At 40.9% G+C, this 17,696-nt stretch overlaps 1 protein-coding gene across 1 annotated transcript; it reads right to left on the bottom strand.

The window, feature by feature from the left end:
- Positions 1–384: 384 nt before the first annotated feature.
- On the bottom strand, positions 385–17,432 carry plek (pleckstrin). The gene is made up of 9 exons (XM_028820458.2): positions 17,243–17,432; positions 10,744–10,899; positions 10,084–10,265; positions 8,920–9,011; positions 7,737–7,921; positions 6,812–6,916; positions 5,704–5,787; positions 4,127–4,199; positions 385–1,383 (listed from the first exon to the last, which is right to left on the bottom strand). Exons 1-9 carry the CDS (start codon positions 17,282–17,284, stop codon positions 1,244–1,246), a joined length of 1,059 nt encoding a protein of 352 aa, XP_028676291.1. The 5' UTR covers positions 17,285–17,432; the 3' UTR covers positions 385–1,243.
- Positions 17,433–17,696: the final 264 nt, after the last annotated feature.

The raw sequence follows: 17,696 nt of genomic DNA, 5'->3' as shown, positions 1-17,696 counted from the left end.
TAGAAATGATTCCAGCTAAATCTCATTGCTAATTTTATCCACTAGGTAAGGTAGGTTCCAGCATTTCGTCTGCCTGGGTTCATCACACTCTTGCCTTCTACTGACCAAGTTTTGGCTTCAGATTTGGAGCCTGGTTTTCTCATGGCAGAATTCTCCAGACCACCATTGCACTAAATAAGTTGACCAGGTTTCTGTGGTCATTTAATTGGCCATCTGGTCATAGCAATATCATCTTAAGCCAGGTTCTTAACGCTGTGATGATGGACAAAGTCAGTCAAGATGCTCTCCTCAGATATTTTATTTTTTTATTTTTACTTCACAGAGGCCAGGTGTTATATTGCTTTTGTCAGCTTTAGCCTGTTGTCACATTTCTGAGGTCACAAGTTCAGTTTCAGGCTTTATTTATGATATTTAACCAACATACTGTATGTTTTTTACTTATGTAAATTAACTAAAATAAATATAAAAGAATATTATGCAGTGCAGCTTATAACAAAATGCAGAAAAGCAACATTATGTGTGAAAATGTGAAATGAGTTTCAATTTATAGCTCTGCGAGGTGCTATATTTCGGTGTCCCAGTGTACCCGGATAGGATTTGCAGAACCTGGCACCTTCTAAGGTTTGTTTGACCACTAACTGCTTTATTGTGGTGGATTGACTGCTGTTTATGTAGGTGGCAGTGTGGGTGGTGAAGGGAAGTCCACCAGCAAACCCACCCACACCCGAGACCCAGATGTCAAGATACTCTCAATGTGAGCAATAAAGCTTATCTCATTCCCTGTCAAACACCAAATCCAGTGCCTCTTAAATGACCAGATACTTTTGAATAGTTGTTCAGTGCAAATAAAAAAGCTCTTCAAAGTTATTCTGTGTGGAATTTTTTATCCTATGTGGTTGTAGGGGCCACAAGTCAGGATGCCTAAACCGAAAAATGTAATTCTACTGCCCGAGTTGCATCTGTGTGTCCCTTGACCAAGGCACTGGTGTTTTTGTGCTTCACAAGTTCCCTTCTCATATGCAGTGATATATTTTTAAATGGTCTAAAAATAAAAGGTTAACTATTGTGAAATAAGTGTGATGTAGTTGTGCTGATTCACCCAGATTGATGTGAGCCAATTTGCCATTTGTGAACTGATTTGAAGCTGATGTGGGTCAGTCTGCTTAGTCTACCATTCTGAGTTGCATGAAATGTTACGTATGGGATTGAAAGTGGGTGAAATGCCAGGTTTATCTCTTGCATGTTATTTCCCAGACTTGGCTACAGTTTGGATGGCCTGAATCCACTCTTTACGCTCATCTGGTGTGGCTGCTTGTAGGAAGTAATGTGTTTCATCAGCTGTAATCACTTCAAACAGGTTGCCTTCCACATCATACTTCTTAGCTGTAACAGAGAGAATATGATGTGCATGCGATTAACTGCAGAGAATTCCCACAAAAATATACATCCATTGAGACATGATTTGGATTCAGACTTTGTATGAGCTTCCAGTTCAGTTTTAATACATTTTTCATTAAGGCACAAGATTAAATTTGATTGAAGTATGGACAAACCTCAAGTGAGCACAGAACAAATGTGCATGGGTACAACAAACAAAAAGAAATTGGTTGAAGGCCTCTTCTTCAGGACCTACAGTCATGACAATGTCTCATTTCACAGTGTTCCTCTTAGGCCATCTCATTGCTCATTCTCTTTTTGTATGATAAGTCACTCAGCCTCAAGACATCACAATGCTGAAAGATGAAGAACCTGTTCTTTGCTTGCTATGAGGTTCACACAGCACTATATAGAGACAAATCATAAAGAATACAATCCAGTGTGGGCCCTCTTATGTGAACCTCCATGTGTCTCAACTTTGCCATCGTACCTTTCATTGTCCCAAACTTCAGCAAGCTAATGTCCCAGTATCCCAGAGGCCAGTGGCTATCAGATACAACACCACTGATCTACAAGTACAAGTAACCAACAAAGCCAAAATCGGCCATGCCAACACTCTGTTAAAGGGGCAGCGTACCTGCTTCAATAGCACCATGTTAATCATTCATCTTTTTACTGGGCATATTCTGACTGTATCTTACTCATTAATGTGCCACCTGAAGTCTAGCACTGCATAGTGGGATGTCACTGAAACAGGAATGTGATTAGGACTTGGGCCTTTGTGTGTGATAATCTTTCTTTCGGTGGCTACGTTGCAGATTCTTTTATTATGTTGTGGCAGGTGGCCGGGTGTGGTCATTAGCCGCCTGCCTATTTAAGGGGCCGCCTCTCTTCAATCAAGGCTGGTGTCGGGTGAGGAGAAGAACGAGGTCGGAGAGGAGGCGGCAAGGAGAGGCCTTGAGAGAGAGAGAGAAAGAAAGAAAGAGAGACGGCTATTTGAGAAGCCTGGACTTTGGAAGACTGTGGGTGTTTGTGTGGCGGTGCACTTATAGACTTATTGTACATATTAGTGTAAATAAACGTGTGGTGATGGCTTTGAACGTGTCTGCCTGTCTGTGTCTGGGCTGCACTATTTCACAGTGGCGTAGTCGGCAGGACGCTCCACCTGGGTCAAGGTGGGGACCTGTATTGATAAAAATGTCTGTGAATGGCCTGGCACAACAGGGGAGCGTGCACCCAACCCCGCAGGGACTGTTTATTACCTGGAACGTTAGCGGTCCGCCAATGGACTGTGTGTTTCAGGGGCGGCTCAAGGACATGGCGGCAGCAAAGGGAGCTGCCCGGAAGGAGAAGCTGCAACGACAACAGTCGCGGAGCTGCCTGGAGTCTCGTCTCCGTGTGAGGAAGGAGGACGAGATGGCCGCCAACCGGAAGTCCCTCCTTGCGACAGGCACGGGGTTGGATAGCGTGTCCTGTGTGCCCGCCAGCGATTGGATGGAGGCGGGACCAGGGAATGTCCATCCCGTGCCAGCCAGAAACCCGAATGGGCCGGAGGAAAGGGCCCATAGAAAGCAGTCGGCGAGTGGCGCTGTTTATCAGGTAAGCACACCGTCGACTGACTTTCTCTCCGTCAGCAATTCTGCAACAGTTGAAGAGATGCCTTCTGCTTGCCGGATTGCTGCCACCTGAGCAATGTGCCCTCTGGGCGGAGACGCAGGAATCGGAGGGGACGGCCGTCGTGCCAGAACAAGCGACGCTGGCAAAAAGGGATCGGCGCAGCGCTGGAACTTCTGACCGGAGAGGCACAGTGGGGACGGTGAGTAGGACCGCCCCCATAAAACTGCGGACGCCGGCGGGGCAGGGTCTGTCCTTTTCCTATAGGCAGACCCGAACTGTCGCGGCATCCCAAAGTAAGAGGAGGAGTAGGAGGAAGAAAGCTGACTCCTCCGATATGGGAGGACGTGTTGCTGGGTGCACACGTCCCACGAAAGGCCACCCCGCAGGCTGGGAGGTGAAACGTGAGTGTGCTCCAGTTGGTGGTCCCGTGGTGGGGACCATGGAAATCTCGGATGGGGAGGCCGAGAAAGAGAGAATCGCAGTGCCAGACGGAGCGGAGAGCGTTGGCCCAAGCACGGAGGAAGCGCACCGAGGCGCCGCATCAGGGCAACGTCTCCGCCCCTTGTTTTTCTTTTTATTCTATAGGTCCGGGCCCTAGGCTGGGATGTATCGACCTGCCGCCGAGGAAAATCTGTCCTCGCGGGACGGGCCGCTGGCCCCGTGGGGTCTCAGCGTGCGGGGGAGTATTGTGGCAGGTGGCCGGGTGTGGTCATCAGCCACCTGCCTATTTAAGGGGCCTCCTCCCTTCAATCAAGGCTGGAGTCGGGTGAGGATGCGGCAAGGAGAGGCCTGGAGAGAGAGAGAGAGAGAAAGAGAGACGGCTATTTGAGAAGCCTGGACCTTGGGAGACTGGGGGGGTTTGTGTGGCGGTGCATTTATAGACTTATTGTACATATTAGTGTAAATAAACGTGTGGTGATGACTTTGAACGTGTCTGCCTGTCTGTGTCCGGGCCACACTATTTCACAATGTCTAAAGCTCCACTTGGCATGTAAGAGTATGTGCTGATTCCCCTTCTTCATGTCCTCCTGCAGTCCACCTTTCCGCATTATTGGTGTAAATACTCATTATTACTGGAAGATGTTTATGGAATAATCATGCAATACTAGGTAGATGGTGTGCAGACACTTACCATCTGGCACATATTCTATTGCAGTAACCACCGAGCCTCTGAGGTGAACAGCACCAAGAGCATCCTCGTCACCCTTAAAAACAAACAGAAGGACAATTAAAGAAAACTGGTAAGGTAGTTAGATCCAAAATAACGTAAGGTAACCCACACTTGTGACTTTTAAAACATTTGTCAGTTTATGTACTGTTCACTTCTGAGTTTATACAGTATGTCCACCATGTCAGCATGACGCAGGAACCTGCTGTAAAGATGATTACAGTCTGTCATGTGGTAAAGTCCCACACCCACATTCTTGCCAATGTGGAATTCCCACGCTGACTAACACACTCATCATTGGAAGTAGGAAGAAAACTCCACCCAGGCACGGATGTGGATTCCATACATTTTGGGCCATATACGAACCCAGTTGCATAGAACTGTGAGACATCTACACTTACCACTGTGCCACCAGCAAATACGAATTTAGTTTTTAATTACACAACACACGTATTCATGAGTCAGAAAGTGGAGTTCAAATAGAAACAGAAGACAAAGTGGATGTATGTGAACCAAGCTGGGACACCTGCAGTGTCTGCCATAATGATCATCTGGATATGGCTGTATGGCGGTCTACCTGTCCAGTGAACTGTTATGCATAAAATTTTTTTTGTTTTGTTTTGTTTTTTTTTTGCATTCTGAGACCCACCCTGACTTTTCTGCTCTTTGGTAGGTGGACTATCTCAGTTTTCTGAGGACATATGGCATGTACATATAGCTTTAGAAGAAAGCAAAGCCAAAAGTCCTATAAACAGTATTAATGCAGAAAGTGAACTCCTGGGGGTTTGGCAGTGTTTGTTTCAGACCCACTGCCCTGCTGCCGTCCATTTCCCAGGTCTTATGTTTTGTGAAGGATCAACAATTTGCATTTTTCAGTACAAAACTACAAAAACCCAGGTACCACCTCTAAATGAAATGGAATTTTTGAACTGGTGAAGTTTGCATCATGAATGTTATACCAAATAGTGACTGCATTCCCTCATAAAATTAACAACTTTATCTTAAAAGTGCACTGAGGAAAGCACACTTTGGCACAACGTGTAGTGGAAACGTCAGCCAAGTTTAAGAGGTGGCCGTTTATAATTGTTTGAACCCTTAGCCACAGCTAAGTAACCGTCATTGTTACCGTGTGAATTAATCTGTTAAATTGCTGTCCTGCTGGGACAATAGAGACAACTTTGGGAAAGCGATGACCCTCAGACTACACCTGCTTTCAGTGATTCTCTGCCATTTGTGATCAGCTCTGACTGCCACAGTGTTTTCTAGACTCTGTTTGGTTTATCCTCTTTGTAAGTTCAGTCCTTTTGTACTTTGCTGATCATCAACATAGCCATTTGTGTTTGTTTTGGCCATATTTAAAGTTGTGCTTAATTCTGTTAGGCACTCTTTCATTCTTATTTTTATTAATTTGATCATTTAATTTATTCACCTAATCTCTTTGTACTTGCAAGTCTTTATTTTACTTCTTGTAGAGAACTTTAAGTTGCACTTCTTCTATGAAAATATGTTATAGAAATAAATGTTGTTTTTGAATACTCAACCTTTGTAGGATCATAGTAGTGCAAGTAGGCTGGATCATCACGCAGAATGAATTTTCTTACTTTCCAGTTTTTTACTCTGTGACCCTTAAAAAAGGAAAACAAAATTTAAAGGTAAAAAACAACATAATTGCCTGCTTGTTTAGCAGAAGAATATATTTTACAGGAAACTGATTGATGGAGTGAGCTTTATTTGTCCCCAGGGGAAAATGTAAAGCTCACGGAGTAAATAAATACACACACCCCAGAAAAAGGGAGAAAATTAGAAGTTATTAAACTTTGGCCATGGCAGTCTGAGTTACAATGAGGCGCTATCCAGACATATCCCCTTTGGTATAAAGGAGCCCCAGTCACATTTCTTGATGCACTTCTGCTGAAGTCCTCAGGGTCGGTGTATCAGAGAGAAGATGTGCAGCATTGTTCGTAATGGCACTTAATTCTCTCCTTTGTTTTTGCCTCCATAAAATAAATTGCATAAAATTAACACATTTGTTTAAGAGGAAAACACTAAAGCAGTTCTAATGATTTATTTAAAATTAATGTAAATTTAATTTACTCACCTTGAGCTTAATGTCTTACCTTAACTTCCTTTGAATCAAAGTCTATAAGATTCAGGGCCAGCTCAGTTAATGGTGTGGATGCTAATCAAAGTTCCAGTGATGGGTCCCCATAAGGGACGGTGCTGTGGAGAGCTATCAATGTCAACTGGAAATAATCTCCTGGGCCTTAACGTCCAAGTGTTCAGATGTGAACTGAATCGGGCATAGGCCAATGGGCACTAAGCCCTGCATTGTGTGAAAGTGTTTGGACTCCTTTGTGACTCCGAGTCAAAGTAATTTTTGTTCAAGCATTTCTTAATATTTGCATACAATCCCTCCATAAAAGACACAGTCATTCCAGTCATGTTCCTGGTGGTTTCAATTTATCGTAACACTACTTTTTAAGAGTTTTTGTGTCATTAAAGTGTATGTAATGCAAGAAGTAAGTCAAGGTTTTTTATTTATATTTGGATGAAGCATTGGGATAGACAGGTAAGCTCTCTGGACTGAATATTCTGCACTCATTCACACATTCAATTTCAAGTTCCTACCTATTTTGAAGTCCTCCTTACCTGCTTTAGCAGACATCCTTGCTTCACCACTGCACCTCGAAATTCTTCTTTCAATATAACATCTTCATCACTTGAATTTCCTTCACAGTAAAATCCACTGTCCGCCTGTGAAAATATTTGAGTCATAGTTGGACTTTGTCAACATTCTCATAATCCTCCAATCCAGTACTAGCATGTGGATGCCTCCTGTATCCCTGTCATTTCATTCTCTCCTATGATTTATTGTCAAATATTCCTGTGTTTTCCGCCAAGCCATTCTTTTTCTGTTTCACATTTCATCTCCACACACATTTGTCTTTTCCTATTATCATCTGATATGAAATCCAAGACCAACCTTGGGGATATTAGCTCTACATTTTCCACTGAACAACTTATAGGAGTAATTTCCATAGAATCGGTTGATTCTTAAATTTGTAGTTTATCTTGTGCCATAACAGCATGCACCTTCACAAACCACTTTATGAAGACAAGTGGAACAGCGTTTCATGTACTGCATGATCTCTGAAAATAATGTGAAGCTAAAATGGAGGTTTTAGGAAAGAAGGAAAGATTTCTCCAAGAAAATATTCCAGCAAGATGATGCAGCATTGCAAAAAGAGAAAGACATGATGTCAATCAACATTGAAGATTCTGAATTTTAAAGTCATTGCACGTGGTTGATGAGCACAGATCTTGATGTTGGGAACATGTATGCCAGGAAAGGACTACACATCATGGCCAAAGGCAAGTCCATTCAGTTAGTGTTGGCTTTAGACCTCACTTGTATGTGGAAAAGAAATGAATGCACAAGTAGAAACCACTGGCCACTGCTCAAATCACATGTCCACCTTCTGTTGTATGCAATCATTAAATTACAGAAAAAGACACCGCCTTTATGATTCATTATGCTACTTCCTATGCTGACAATTGAAAGATGGGTACTTACAAAATAGTAAAATGCATCAATCTGATCAAGAAGTGTTGTTTCTGAAATATCTTCAGTAGCGGCTTTGGACAGCTCTCCTGCCGGCTGTAAGTAGCCTTCACTGATGAGAGCCGTTCCCAGTATAAGACCTTCCTGTCGATTCCGTACTTTGTTGTTTGACATCAGCCAGTCAATGACAGCAGTGCCTGTGAAAAAGGTAAGAGGCAGTCCTGGAGATCGTTCTGTTTGGCAAAACTCCCCTATCTATCTATCTATCTATCTATCTATCTATCTATCTATCTATCTATCTATCTATCTATCTATCTATCTAATGTGATACTGCTGGGTTTCACTGACATTTATTTTGCATATAAATTGTTTTTTTTTAAAAAAAAAACCCTGAAACACCCCTTGCCCCCACACGTAATAGATATGAAATGACTCACAGAAATGGTAATAGATGGGAAAGCCATTAATGTTCAAATCCCAGCCCATTTGCTATCTGCAGATTTAAAAGATGTCCTGCAGGTTTTTCTCTGTGTCTCTTGTGTTTTACCTGTGGCTGGATCTTTGGGTCTTTCATATGTTCAACCTTTGCTTCTGCACACTTTATAATTTTCTTTTTGCAATAGTTGTCAATAATTAGCATTCTATTTTTATTCTGCGACATTCCAGGTTTTGTAGTTTGGTCATTTTTGTAGGTACCATCTATTTGTACTCTTTCGTTGTTGACAATGAAGCTCCATTTCTACCATGTGTTAGTCAGACATTTCAGTGTGTGATGTCATTGTGTTGGTGCCTTTTAATATGTTGGCTTACTATTGATGGTAACCCAAGATTTTGGATTCCTACAACAAAATTTGTGCCATAGATTTTTTTTAATGTTTTTTTTGGTCTGTTTTCATTGTCCTATCCTTTTTTTCTACTTGTCCTTCTGTATTACAATGGCAGAAGAACTTGTGTGTATTGGCTGCCCTGCTACAAATTGGTAAAGGATGTGTGCATGAGCATGTTCTACATCGGACTGATGCTCCAACCAGGGTTGATTCCTTATGGCTGCCAAGATAGGCTCTGGCTTCCCATGTTTGATCTCTATTCAGTCGGTTTGAGAATAGATGTTTAGAATAAAGCATTAGATGATATTGCCATAATTGAAGTATATCTCATTAATAATTTAAGCAACAGAAAATAATAAACACGAGACCTGTAAAGCAGTGGTTGAACACTTTCTTATCCTTTTCCAGCTTCAGTTCTCTGACTCCTGAATCTGGATCTTTCATAGCAAGGTATAAGGTGCTGGAAAAATAAAATACAATTTAATGTTAATAGCACAGTAATAAATTGTAAACAATATTTTCAAAATTCAAATGTTTGATAACTATGCACATAAGCAGGTCTTTGAGTCTACTCGGGTGTAGTTTGTATAAGGGACACTTGCTTAAACCCTTCAGTCCAGTGGCCTGAATAAAAGACAAGCAGGAGCCCCCAAGAGAAAAACACTCAGGCATATGAAATGGATGAGATGAATGGAAAGCAGGTGCCAAAGTAATTAGTGGTCATCTGCCAGTGTGCATAGAGCTGCATCCAGACGATGACTTGTCAATGAATGACAGTGACAATTTCAGTTTAGTGCGTTGATGTTTCACAAACCACAATGTACTCCAATGTGAGGCCAGTAAGTCCAGAATGAGTTGAAGTTGAAAGGCTGGGCAGACCAACAACTTTACATCAACCAAGCAGGGAGTGAAAAGGTGGACATGTTAACAGTGGCCTATCGACACCCTACGGAGTGGGCACATGGTGGTGGCATGCACATTACACTTGAGAATGTATATCTGTGAGTCTTGAAACAAATGCAAATCCGTGGTAGTGTTAACCGCTGTGCCTCCGTGCTACACCACACATGAATTTTCAGCTCTGTATGTTTTTCAAATTGATGTCCGGTCCCAGAAGACAATTCTGACCCTAATTTAGCCCAGTGGGAATAGGTCCCAGCACCTCGTGACCCTGAATTTGATGAAGTGAATTTTAAATGTCTGCATGTGAGTGGGCTCCGTGATGGACTAAGCAGGGATGCTTCTGCCCTCATGCCCAATGCTCCAGGGTTTAGGCTTTCAGCAGCACTGAAAAGAGGAAATAGGACAACTTTATAAAAATGCAACATCATGGATGTCGGGGTCTCTAACTAGAAGAGCAGTGACTTCTACTATTTAACTTTTACTGATGTGTCTATTTTTTGAGCAGTTGCTAGCTTGTGCTGTTTCTTTAAATGTTTTTAATATTAAGAATCAGTTCTCCCATAATTGGTGACATTCTGTGTATTAGGCTGCATTTAGGTGACACATGCACACATATTGGCTCCTTTTACCCCAAATTCACAGCCTCTGGCAGCCGTATTGATTTCCTTGTTGACTTGCGTGCAAACTGACATCCTTCTTCCAGACATTTAATCGCTTTCCTGATGTCCTTCACCCAGGTGTCTCTTTCTTCCAAATAGGCTGCCTGAAAGTAATGATCCTGCTGCTTGGCGGTGCTCAGTTTGAACACGAGCTGCAAGAGAAAGTAAAAGCAGGTTGGAAACACAGCGTCACAGGTCAGGGGTCATGATGTGTCACTTTTTGAACTGTCTGCTAGGCGTAATGTGTCGCCTAAGAACTCATGACAGTGCAGATTCTGTTTTTACAGTTCATTTAGGGGGATAAGAAAGAGGCCATGTGAAGCCTTTCAGTGACCTTCAACTAATAATGGCGGTGTGAGACATTGAGATGATGAAGGATAACAAGTGAAAAGGAAAAATGAATGAATGCAATGCAAAGTTGGGAGTTGTAAAGTGAGAAAGACTCAGCAGCTTGTTCACTGCCTGTTACCAGGTAATATACAAATGCAAGCAAGATGCACAAAGAATTCTGGGTAAAATGCAAAAGACATGGAAAAACATGATGGAGCTGCTTATACCATTCTTCACCAGCTAAAAAATGTCATGCAGACTTTAAGCAGGAATCAACCAAATGGAAGAGCAAATGCAAACCATTCTCTTTTGGAAATCCAGAAAAGGGCTTGTCATGGCAGCTCCCTTGAGAGGAATCATGCCTTTGGGACTGCTGTCGCTTTTCTTTTTGTAGAACTCCAGTCCATCATCTGAGAGCACAACCCACAGTGCCTTCCAGGAGTTGAAGACAGTGCCCTGTGAAGAAACCAACAGGTGAATGCTGGGTGTCATTTTCTTCAGCTTCAGTGGAGGTCACCGGACTCATCTTTAGAGACTTGCAGTGTGATGCGCTGCTCTTGTGCTAATTATGTATCTACAGTATGTTTTATAAGATTGTATGGGTTTATTTATTTGTTACTTATTCATTATTATTTTTACAGCATCTTATTTAGTTTGTCTTTTCTTGTAACTTTCTCTTTGTAATTTTGTTAAGCACTTTGAGCTCCATTCTGTGTGTGAAAATGTGCAATAGAAAAAAATGTCATTGTTCTTGTAACGGTGGGACAGGGGATCTCAGGGTAATTTGGTATTGTTGTTGTGGGCAGGACTGACCATGGCATGATTCTCGCCCAACCATTCATTTAACAGATGTCTCATCCTTTAATTTCTGCATGCACGAGTGAGTTGGCATAACATTGGAAATGGTTATGTGTGGGTGTCTGAGGGCCTTGCCTGTCTGTGCACAAAACATGTTGGCGCTATTTGCCCATTTTGACAGCTCAACATCAGATGCCCATCAGAGGACACTAGCTTTGGCAGATTTTTCATGTGAGTGGTTTTACTCACTTTTTATTTATGCAGATGGACATTGCTGAATATATCCCAGCCCTATGCACTCTGTTATTTGGTAACTGGGATCCTACAGTTAGAGATGGAATAAAAATGTTCAAGGCACTAAATTGTAAAAGCCTTTTCATAAATGAAACAATGCACAAAGACACCAAACAGGATTTTCTTATTATCATTATTTTTTGTTTTATTTATTTTCATTACACCCTCCATGGTATAATAGTGTAAATTAGTACTAGATGTGGATGATGGACCAACTTACTGGGCACTTCCTCTGCTTATTGCCTGACAATTTTTTTTAATTTCATCTCCGCCTCTTCATAAAAGCTTTGTATCATGTCCTTACCTGGCACAAATATGTTCCACAAATACAAAAATGTCTCACCTCTCAGGTTACTCATGTCATTCATTGATGATGTTTTAACATTGATTTAAAATTTGGGGCATCTGCATCAGTTAACATTTTTTGCAGAAAGTCCCATGTAAAGTTGGGCTTTTCTCCGAGGGCTCCAATTTTTCTCCCATTTCCCAAAAGTATGCATTTGATTAATTGGAGCCTCTTAATTGGCCAAGTATGTGTGGGTGTACCCATTAATGGACTGGCATTGCACCTAGGGTTGGCTGTTGCTTTGTGCCTAAAACTGTTATAATTTGGTTCTGGCTTCCTGTGACATTAATTTGGAATAAGTTGTTTTCCATAAATGGGTGAATTGTTGAGACTACTGCCAGACATGGATGCCACAACACCTGCTGCATATTGTACCCCATTCTTACAGAAAAGGTCAATGAAATTGAAAAAATTTTGATGAAACTACAGCTGAGGCAACATGCCATCATTTGAGAACAAAAGAGAATTCATAATATGAGCACAGAAGGATGTCTGGCAGCCACACATGGGACACCCAGATGAAAACTTAGGCGTATGGAGGCACCATCACAACGGTGAGATCTGCTCAGCAGGACATGGCTGCTGCTATTGCTGTTTGTTTACTGGCTTTCTGCATTGGTTCACAGCAGGTGAGTTGGCATGACTTGTTTTCAGTTATCTTGCCCTGTGGGTGTAACCAGCGGGTTGTGTTGACATCTTAGTGATCTGCAGACTCTGGCAGAGAACTTGGTAGCCTAATGCTAGTTCCTGTTTTTATCATTAACATGATAAATGACTGCTCCAAATGACAAATTTCCCTTTTTCTGCAAGTTTTGTGGTGTGGTTTTAACATAACCAATGTGTGACCAACCCACAACACGTCGGAGTATTCCAGTCACAGGAAGGAGTGTTTTGAGGTCTTCAGTGGGTGAAATTAAATTCCAAATATTGATACCAGTTGCAGATTCAGTACATCTTCTGTATACCTGAGGGTTTAGTCCACCTGTTATGTCCTTAAAGCACCTTTAAGAAGATCATGATACACTTTACAGGGTGGGCAACACTTGATGACTTCATAGGTGACTGATGAGTTGGAACACAGCAGGCTTGTTTACAAACCCTAATTTTTCCTCACAGAAAGTGAAACCCCAAGTTACCTCTTTGGTTGATAAAATGAAAATAAAAGAACATGTGAAAACTGCAATTGCATCTTCTTGTTTAGGAGTTTATTACATCAAATGGTGGGACAGGATTGGTACTCCAGCCACTGTAGAAAACCTCACACTGGTCCATTCTAATCGAACTTGTGTGGTGTCTGAGGTATCACCCGTTGCACAGGTCCTAATCTGGGATCCTGAGGTGGTTTGTAATGTGGTGGGTGCGGCAATGGGCTGTATCAGTGCAGGCTCCCCAACATCTGTCTCTGTGTAATGATGTTCTGAAATTGGGTGCTGTTTAGTTATACTCACTCCAGACTGAAATGCCAACAAATGAGGAAAGTGGCTCAACCTTCATTTGTCCTTCAGTGTTTACAGTGAAAGGAAACTGAGCACTGATCACCCCATCTAAAATAAGAGTTTCTAATGCAGAAAGGCCGCTTAATGAGAAGCCGCAGTCATTTGATTAAAAAAAAAGTGAATGGTTTAAATGTAACTCTGTGGAAAGTGCAAGCTATTAATGGCATTATAGAAAAAACTGCTGATTCTTATTATCAGCTCTGCACAGCCATTTCTGTTCCTTCTTTAAGTCTTACCCTGTCACATCCTCAAATAGTTGGCCAATTAACCACAACTACTTATCTTTAAACTCAGAGAAAAAGGAAGTTCAGCCCAAGCCTAAAATTAGTTTGGTTTCACCTACTATGAATATACACTGTGTGTACTTTTAACAGAGGTTTCACACGTCTTTCAAATTAATTTCCTACACTTTGCGTCCTTCATTTTCACTAAGATGATTTCGTGCTTTGCAATATGGAGAATACATCATTTGTACATTTTCTGTTCTCCCATTACGTGGTGATGAATGAGAACATGTGAGGGCATACTGAATGTCGAAGGAGCAGGACAGAGAACCTGCTGGACATTCCTTTATGTTGTCATTGTTCTGTGCCTGTAGTCTCTTGTGTGCCCCCTCTACACGTTGACCTTTAACAATGCTAGCTGTGTTGACCGATGTATAATACAGGCGTGTGTTGGGATTTTCTTGGGTTCTTCCCAGCATGATCGCTCTTTAGCTACCCGATGCATTAGTGAGACGTCACCTGGAATATCTTCTGCTGTCCTGCCAGTTCTAAATTCTCTTAATGGGCAGCAAGTTCCTGGATGCCTGTCTTCTAATTCTAAAATCCACTTTAAGTTTCTGTACATAAAGTATTTGTTCTAATACAGCAGAGGAGACTCTGTGATGTTTCTGTTTCAAGTTTAAGCACTTCCTTCTCTGTGTAACTCAGAATTATTCACTATTTCATTGTTATTTTCTGTAATTCCTGAGAGATCTGCAAATTTCTTTACATGGCATAACTTAAAAAATATTTTTTTAGTTATTGATAGAACTGTTTGAATTCAACACATTACTAAGTCATTGCTTCTGATTCTTGAGTAATTTCATTTGCATCTTCTTACTCATCTAACAGTATTTTTTTAATTGGTTTTAAATATTAAAATTAAATTGTCATGCATTATATAAAGTAAAGTCTTATAGCGAGCCATCTTTGTGGCTAAAATGTCATTCTAGTTTGCAGGAATTTGTTGCTTTATGTCGTGGCTTGAGAGCAATTCTGGGCCATTCACTGGAAGAACCTTGTAGTACAGGCATGTCAGTAGAAAGTCCTGTGGTTGTCTTGCGCAGTACAGTGTTAAAGTACATGGCAGCCTTGTTCACATAAGTATGGCCTGTTCTGAGGACATGACTGGGATGTAATACTTGTCTTGTATGCCAAGTGATTTTTGTTGATGAATTTCCATAAAGCCCTGAAGTGTACGTCATCAGATGGGTTAAAAAAGCCCAGACTCATGGGTATGTGAAGAGAGAGATTCTGTTGGACCTCTCATGCCAGAAATTATTTGAGAAACATCAAAGTTACTAGCTTTGAAAAAAACTGCAAACTACCTAAAGTTCAAAGGCCCTCTAAGTGGTTAATTATCAGAGGACCAATGTAGGTGCTGAGTAAAGAGTAAAAGGTACAAATATATATATTGCATTGGTATTACTTCCGGAAAAGTAAGCATGTACCTTAGTAATTTCAAGGAGTGGTAAGTGCAAACAAACAAAAAAAATATTTGCCAGATATAAATTCCATCAACAATGCAGTGTTGATGAGTTTTTGAAACATTTTATAAGGAAATTAAGGTGTTCGTGGAAATTTGCGGATAAACAAACGGGAATGAAATGGATGGCATAGAAGTGTTTCCCCATTAACTCTCCAAAAGGTAGTTGTTGAATCGAGTCCTAAATGTAACATCAGAGGCCATGCAAATGCATTTAAAGACTACAGTCAGCCTATGTTGCACAGACAGCTTAGTCTACTCATGTAGTATTTCATAAAGATGTGAAGCAAAATCAGATGAAGGAAGCTTCAGCTAATAGAGGAAATGCAAACATATAATGACAATTTCAACCTCTTTGAAAGTGTCAGGATGAAACACACGGCTAAGGTAGAGAAACACTACATGTTAAAGGCATCCATTGGCACTAATGCAAATCAAGATCACGGCCCTGTCAGAGCCCTACATTGTGAACAGACAAGCAACCTCAGGCTGAAAGAGTGGCTTTAATCAAACACAACTCAGTCTTTACAGACAGGAGAGCACACTGACTTCATGGATGAGTTTGCAGATGTCTTCTAATCAGGTTGACAGTTTCCTGGTGAGCACAGTAGAGGGTTGTACTTGCCAATACTGAGAAGATATGCATACCACTGTGATGGCATCAAAACGAACCCAGAAAAGGTTTGGCCATAAAAGAAAGGTAACGACTCTGAAATAAAGCAGCACCTGAAAACCATTCTGGGGATGACCAATTACTTGTTCTGAATGAAGTCAGTGAGCCATTGAGAAAGCTCCTCAAGCAAATAAGTTAGTTTGCATTGAATGTGCCATCTGACACGTTGAACTAATCATGCTTAAAAAGCCTCTCAGTGCAACCAAAATATAAATAAAGGATTCAACTACATGCCCAGGATAAATCATACCAGTAGCCAACACAACATCCAGAAAATCCATAGTGTTCAGTGATAATTCACAGAATGAATTGCATGTGGGCTCAGCTATGCATAATCTTAAAGATAGAAGAATCTTTAAGTTAGAGAAGATACTGAAGACAAAATATGCGAGCAAAAAGGCTACTGCTAAAGTAGCTCTTAAACGTTCACACCATATCAGGACTGTGGCTTCCACATATGAACTTCATATGCTACCTTATGGCTGGTGACTTCTTCACATAGTTTATTAACAATTGTATATTAAACTCCTCAATATTTCTTTTGCAAAAAAAAAAAAAAACTGAATAAGAGCAGGTGAGGAGAGTAATAGTATGGAATTCATTTTTAACCAATGGGTAAATTTGATTTTTTTTAAATAAGGATTTAAATGCAGTTATAACACAGGTACCACATCTTGATGGCAACTGCTCTATGCCGTCCTGCTACACAAACCATTTGAACCATGTGGAGTATGGCAAGGGGCCAGCGTGACTCAGCCTTGTCAAGAGGAGAGTGCTGACTTTATAGACACCTGTTCTGATATGCTGCACCTCTGAGCCTTTGTTTTGTAATGAAGGTGTGCTGAAGACCTGTCTGCAAGCTTAGTATGACTGGTCTCTCATGTACCAGTTGGTCTGAGTCTGGTTCTGTAATTTATGCCACAGGTGTTACTGTTTCTCTAGCCAGTATAAATGAAAGTAGTTATTACCCAATTTAAACAGTTTTCATATTTCTGTATATTAATTTTGTAACTTGTCTTATCATTATAATATCAAGCAAAAATGATGTTATACTTAGTTATACTTACTTTTTGAAAACATCTAATGTTAAATATTAAATGAATGAAACAACTGAATTTCAAAGTAAAAAGTCAATGCACATATAGTGATGTCTTAAGGAAACAGTGAAATGATAAAAAAAATAATTTCATTGCTTAAAAATTGAACAAAGACAATTAAATAAAAAAAAGAGCAAAGTGCAAACACAAACCAAGATTCAGGAAGTACTTGACGTTATTTCAGAGCTCTAATATTTAAATATGTGCTTTACACACAATGAAGTGTGTGGTGAAGGCGTACTTCCCTCCTACTGACGTTCTTGAAATTCTACATGAGAGAGACACGAGGATACCTTTAACCTGCATTGTATTTTAACTAAAGACCCCCTTATTTTAAAATACATACCTTCTTCACTAGATAGCCTTCTCTGATCTTCTTTGGCTCCATTTTGACCAGATTATCCACGTCTGCTGCAGACCACTCAGAAGCTGCTGTTCACTGCAAAGTCGAGCAGTTAAAATGGCACAGTGAGGAGTTTGTTCCTTCAGCGCACTGTCACATGGTGTGCAGCTCACATTCTGAAAGACTTGTGCTCATCAGTGACACCCCCCACACCCTATACATAGGCCATGTTTCATCAAAAAAAAGGATGTGACACAAAGTCCATTTATAGTCAAAAAAGATCAGAAAGCCAAATGACTTGCAAAATGTGTGTCTGATTGGTGCCCTTCAGTGGCACAAGTAGAATTTAGCAATGAAAATTATTTTGGGCTTCTCAAAAAAAAGTTTTATGAGCATCTTGTCTTCAGCTATTACTTTTTAGACAGCTATTGTTACTGTACATCTTGGCCCAATAACA

Source organism: Erpetoichthys calabaricus, chromosome 15, assembly GCF_900747795.2.
Source record: "Erpetoichthys calabaricus chromosome 15, fErpCal1.3, whole genome shotgun sequence".
NCBI classification, from domain to species: Eukaryota; Metazoa; Chordata; class Cladistia; order Polypteriformes; family Polypteridae; genus Erpetoichthys; species Erpetoichthys calabaricus.
The sequence above is the reverse complement of the archived record's forward strand: the minus strand, read 5'-3'. Positions and strand labels throughout refer to the sequence as shown.

What these genes read in the sequence shown, in the direction of transcription:
- plek (XM_028820458.2), bottom strand. Translation starts at nt 17,284, where the DNA reads ATGGAGCCAAAGAAGATCAGAGAAGGCTATCTAGTGAAGAAG. An exon ending in TTGATGCATTTTACTATTTT is followed by an intron (nt 6,917 to 7,736) that starts GTAAGTACCCAT and finishes ATATTTTCACAG; the next exon opens with GCGGACAGTGGATTTTACTG. An exon ending in AATAGAATATGTGCCAGATG is followed by an intron (nt 1,384 to 4,126) that starts GTAAGTGTCTGC and finishes TCTCTGTTACAG; the next exon opens with CTAAGAAGTATGATGTGGAA.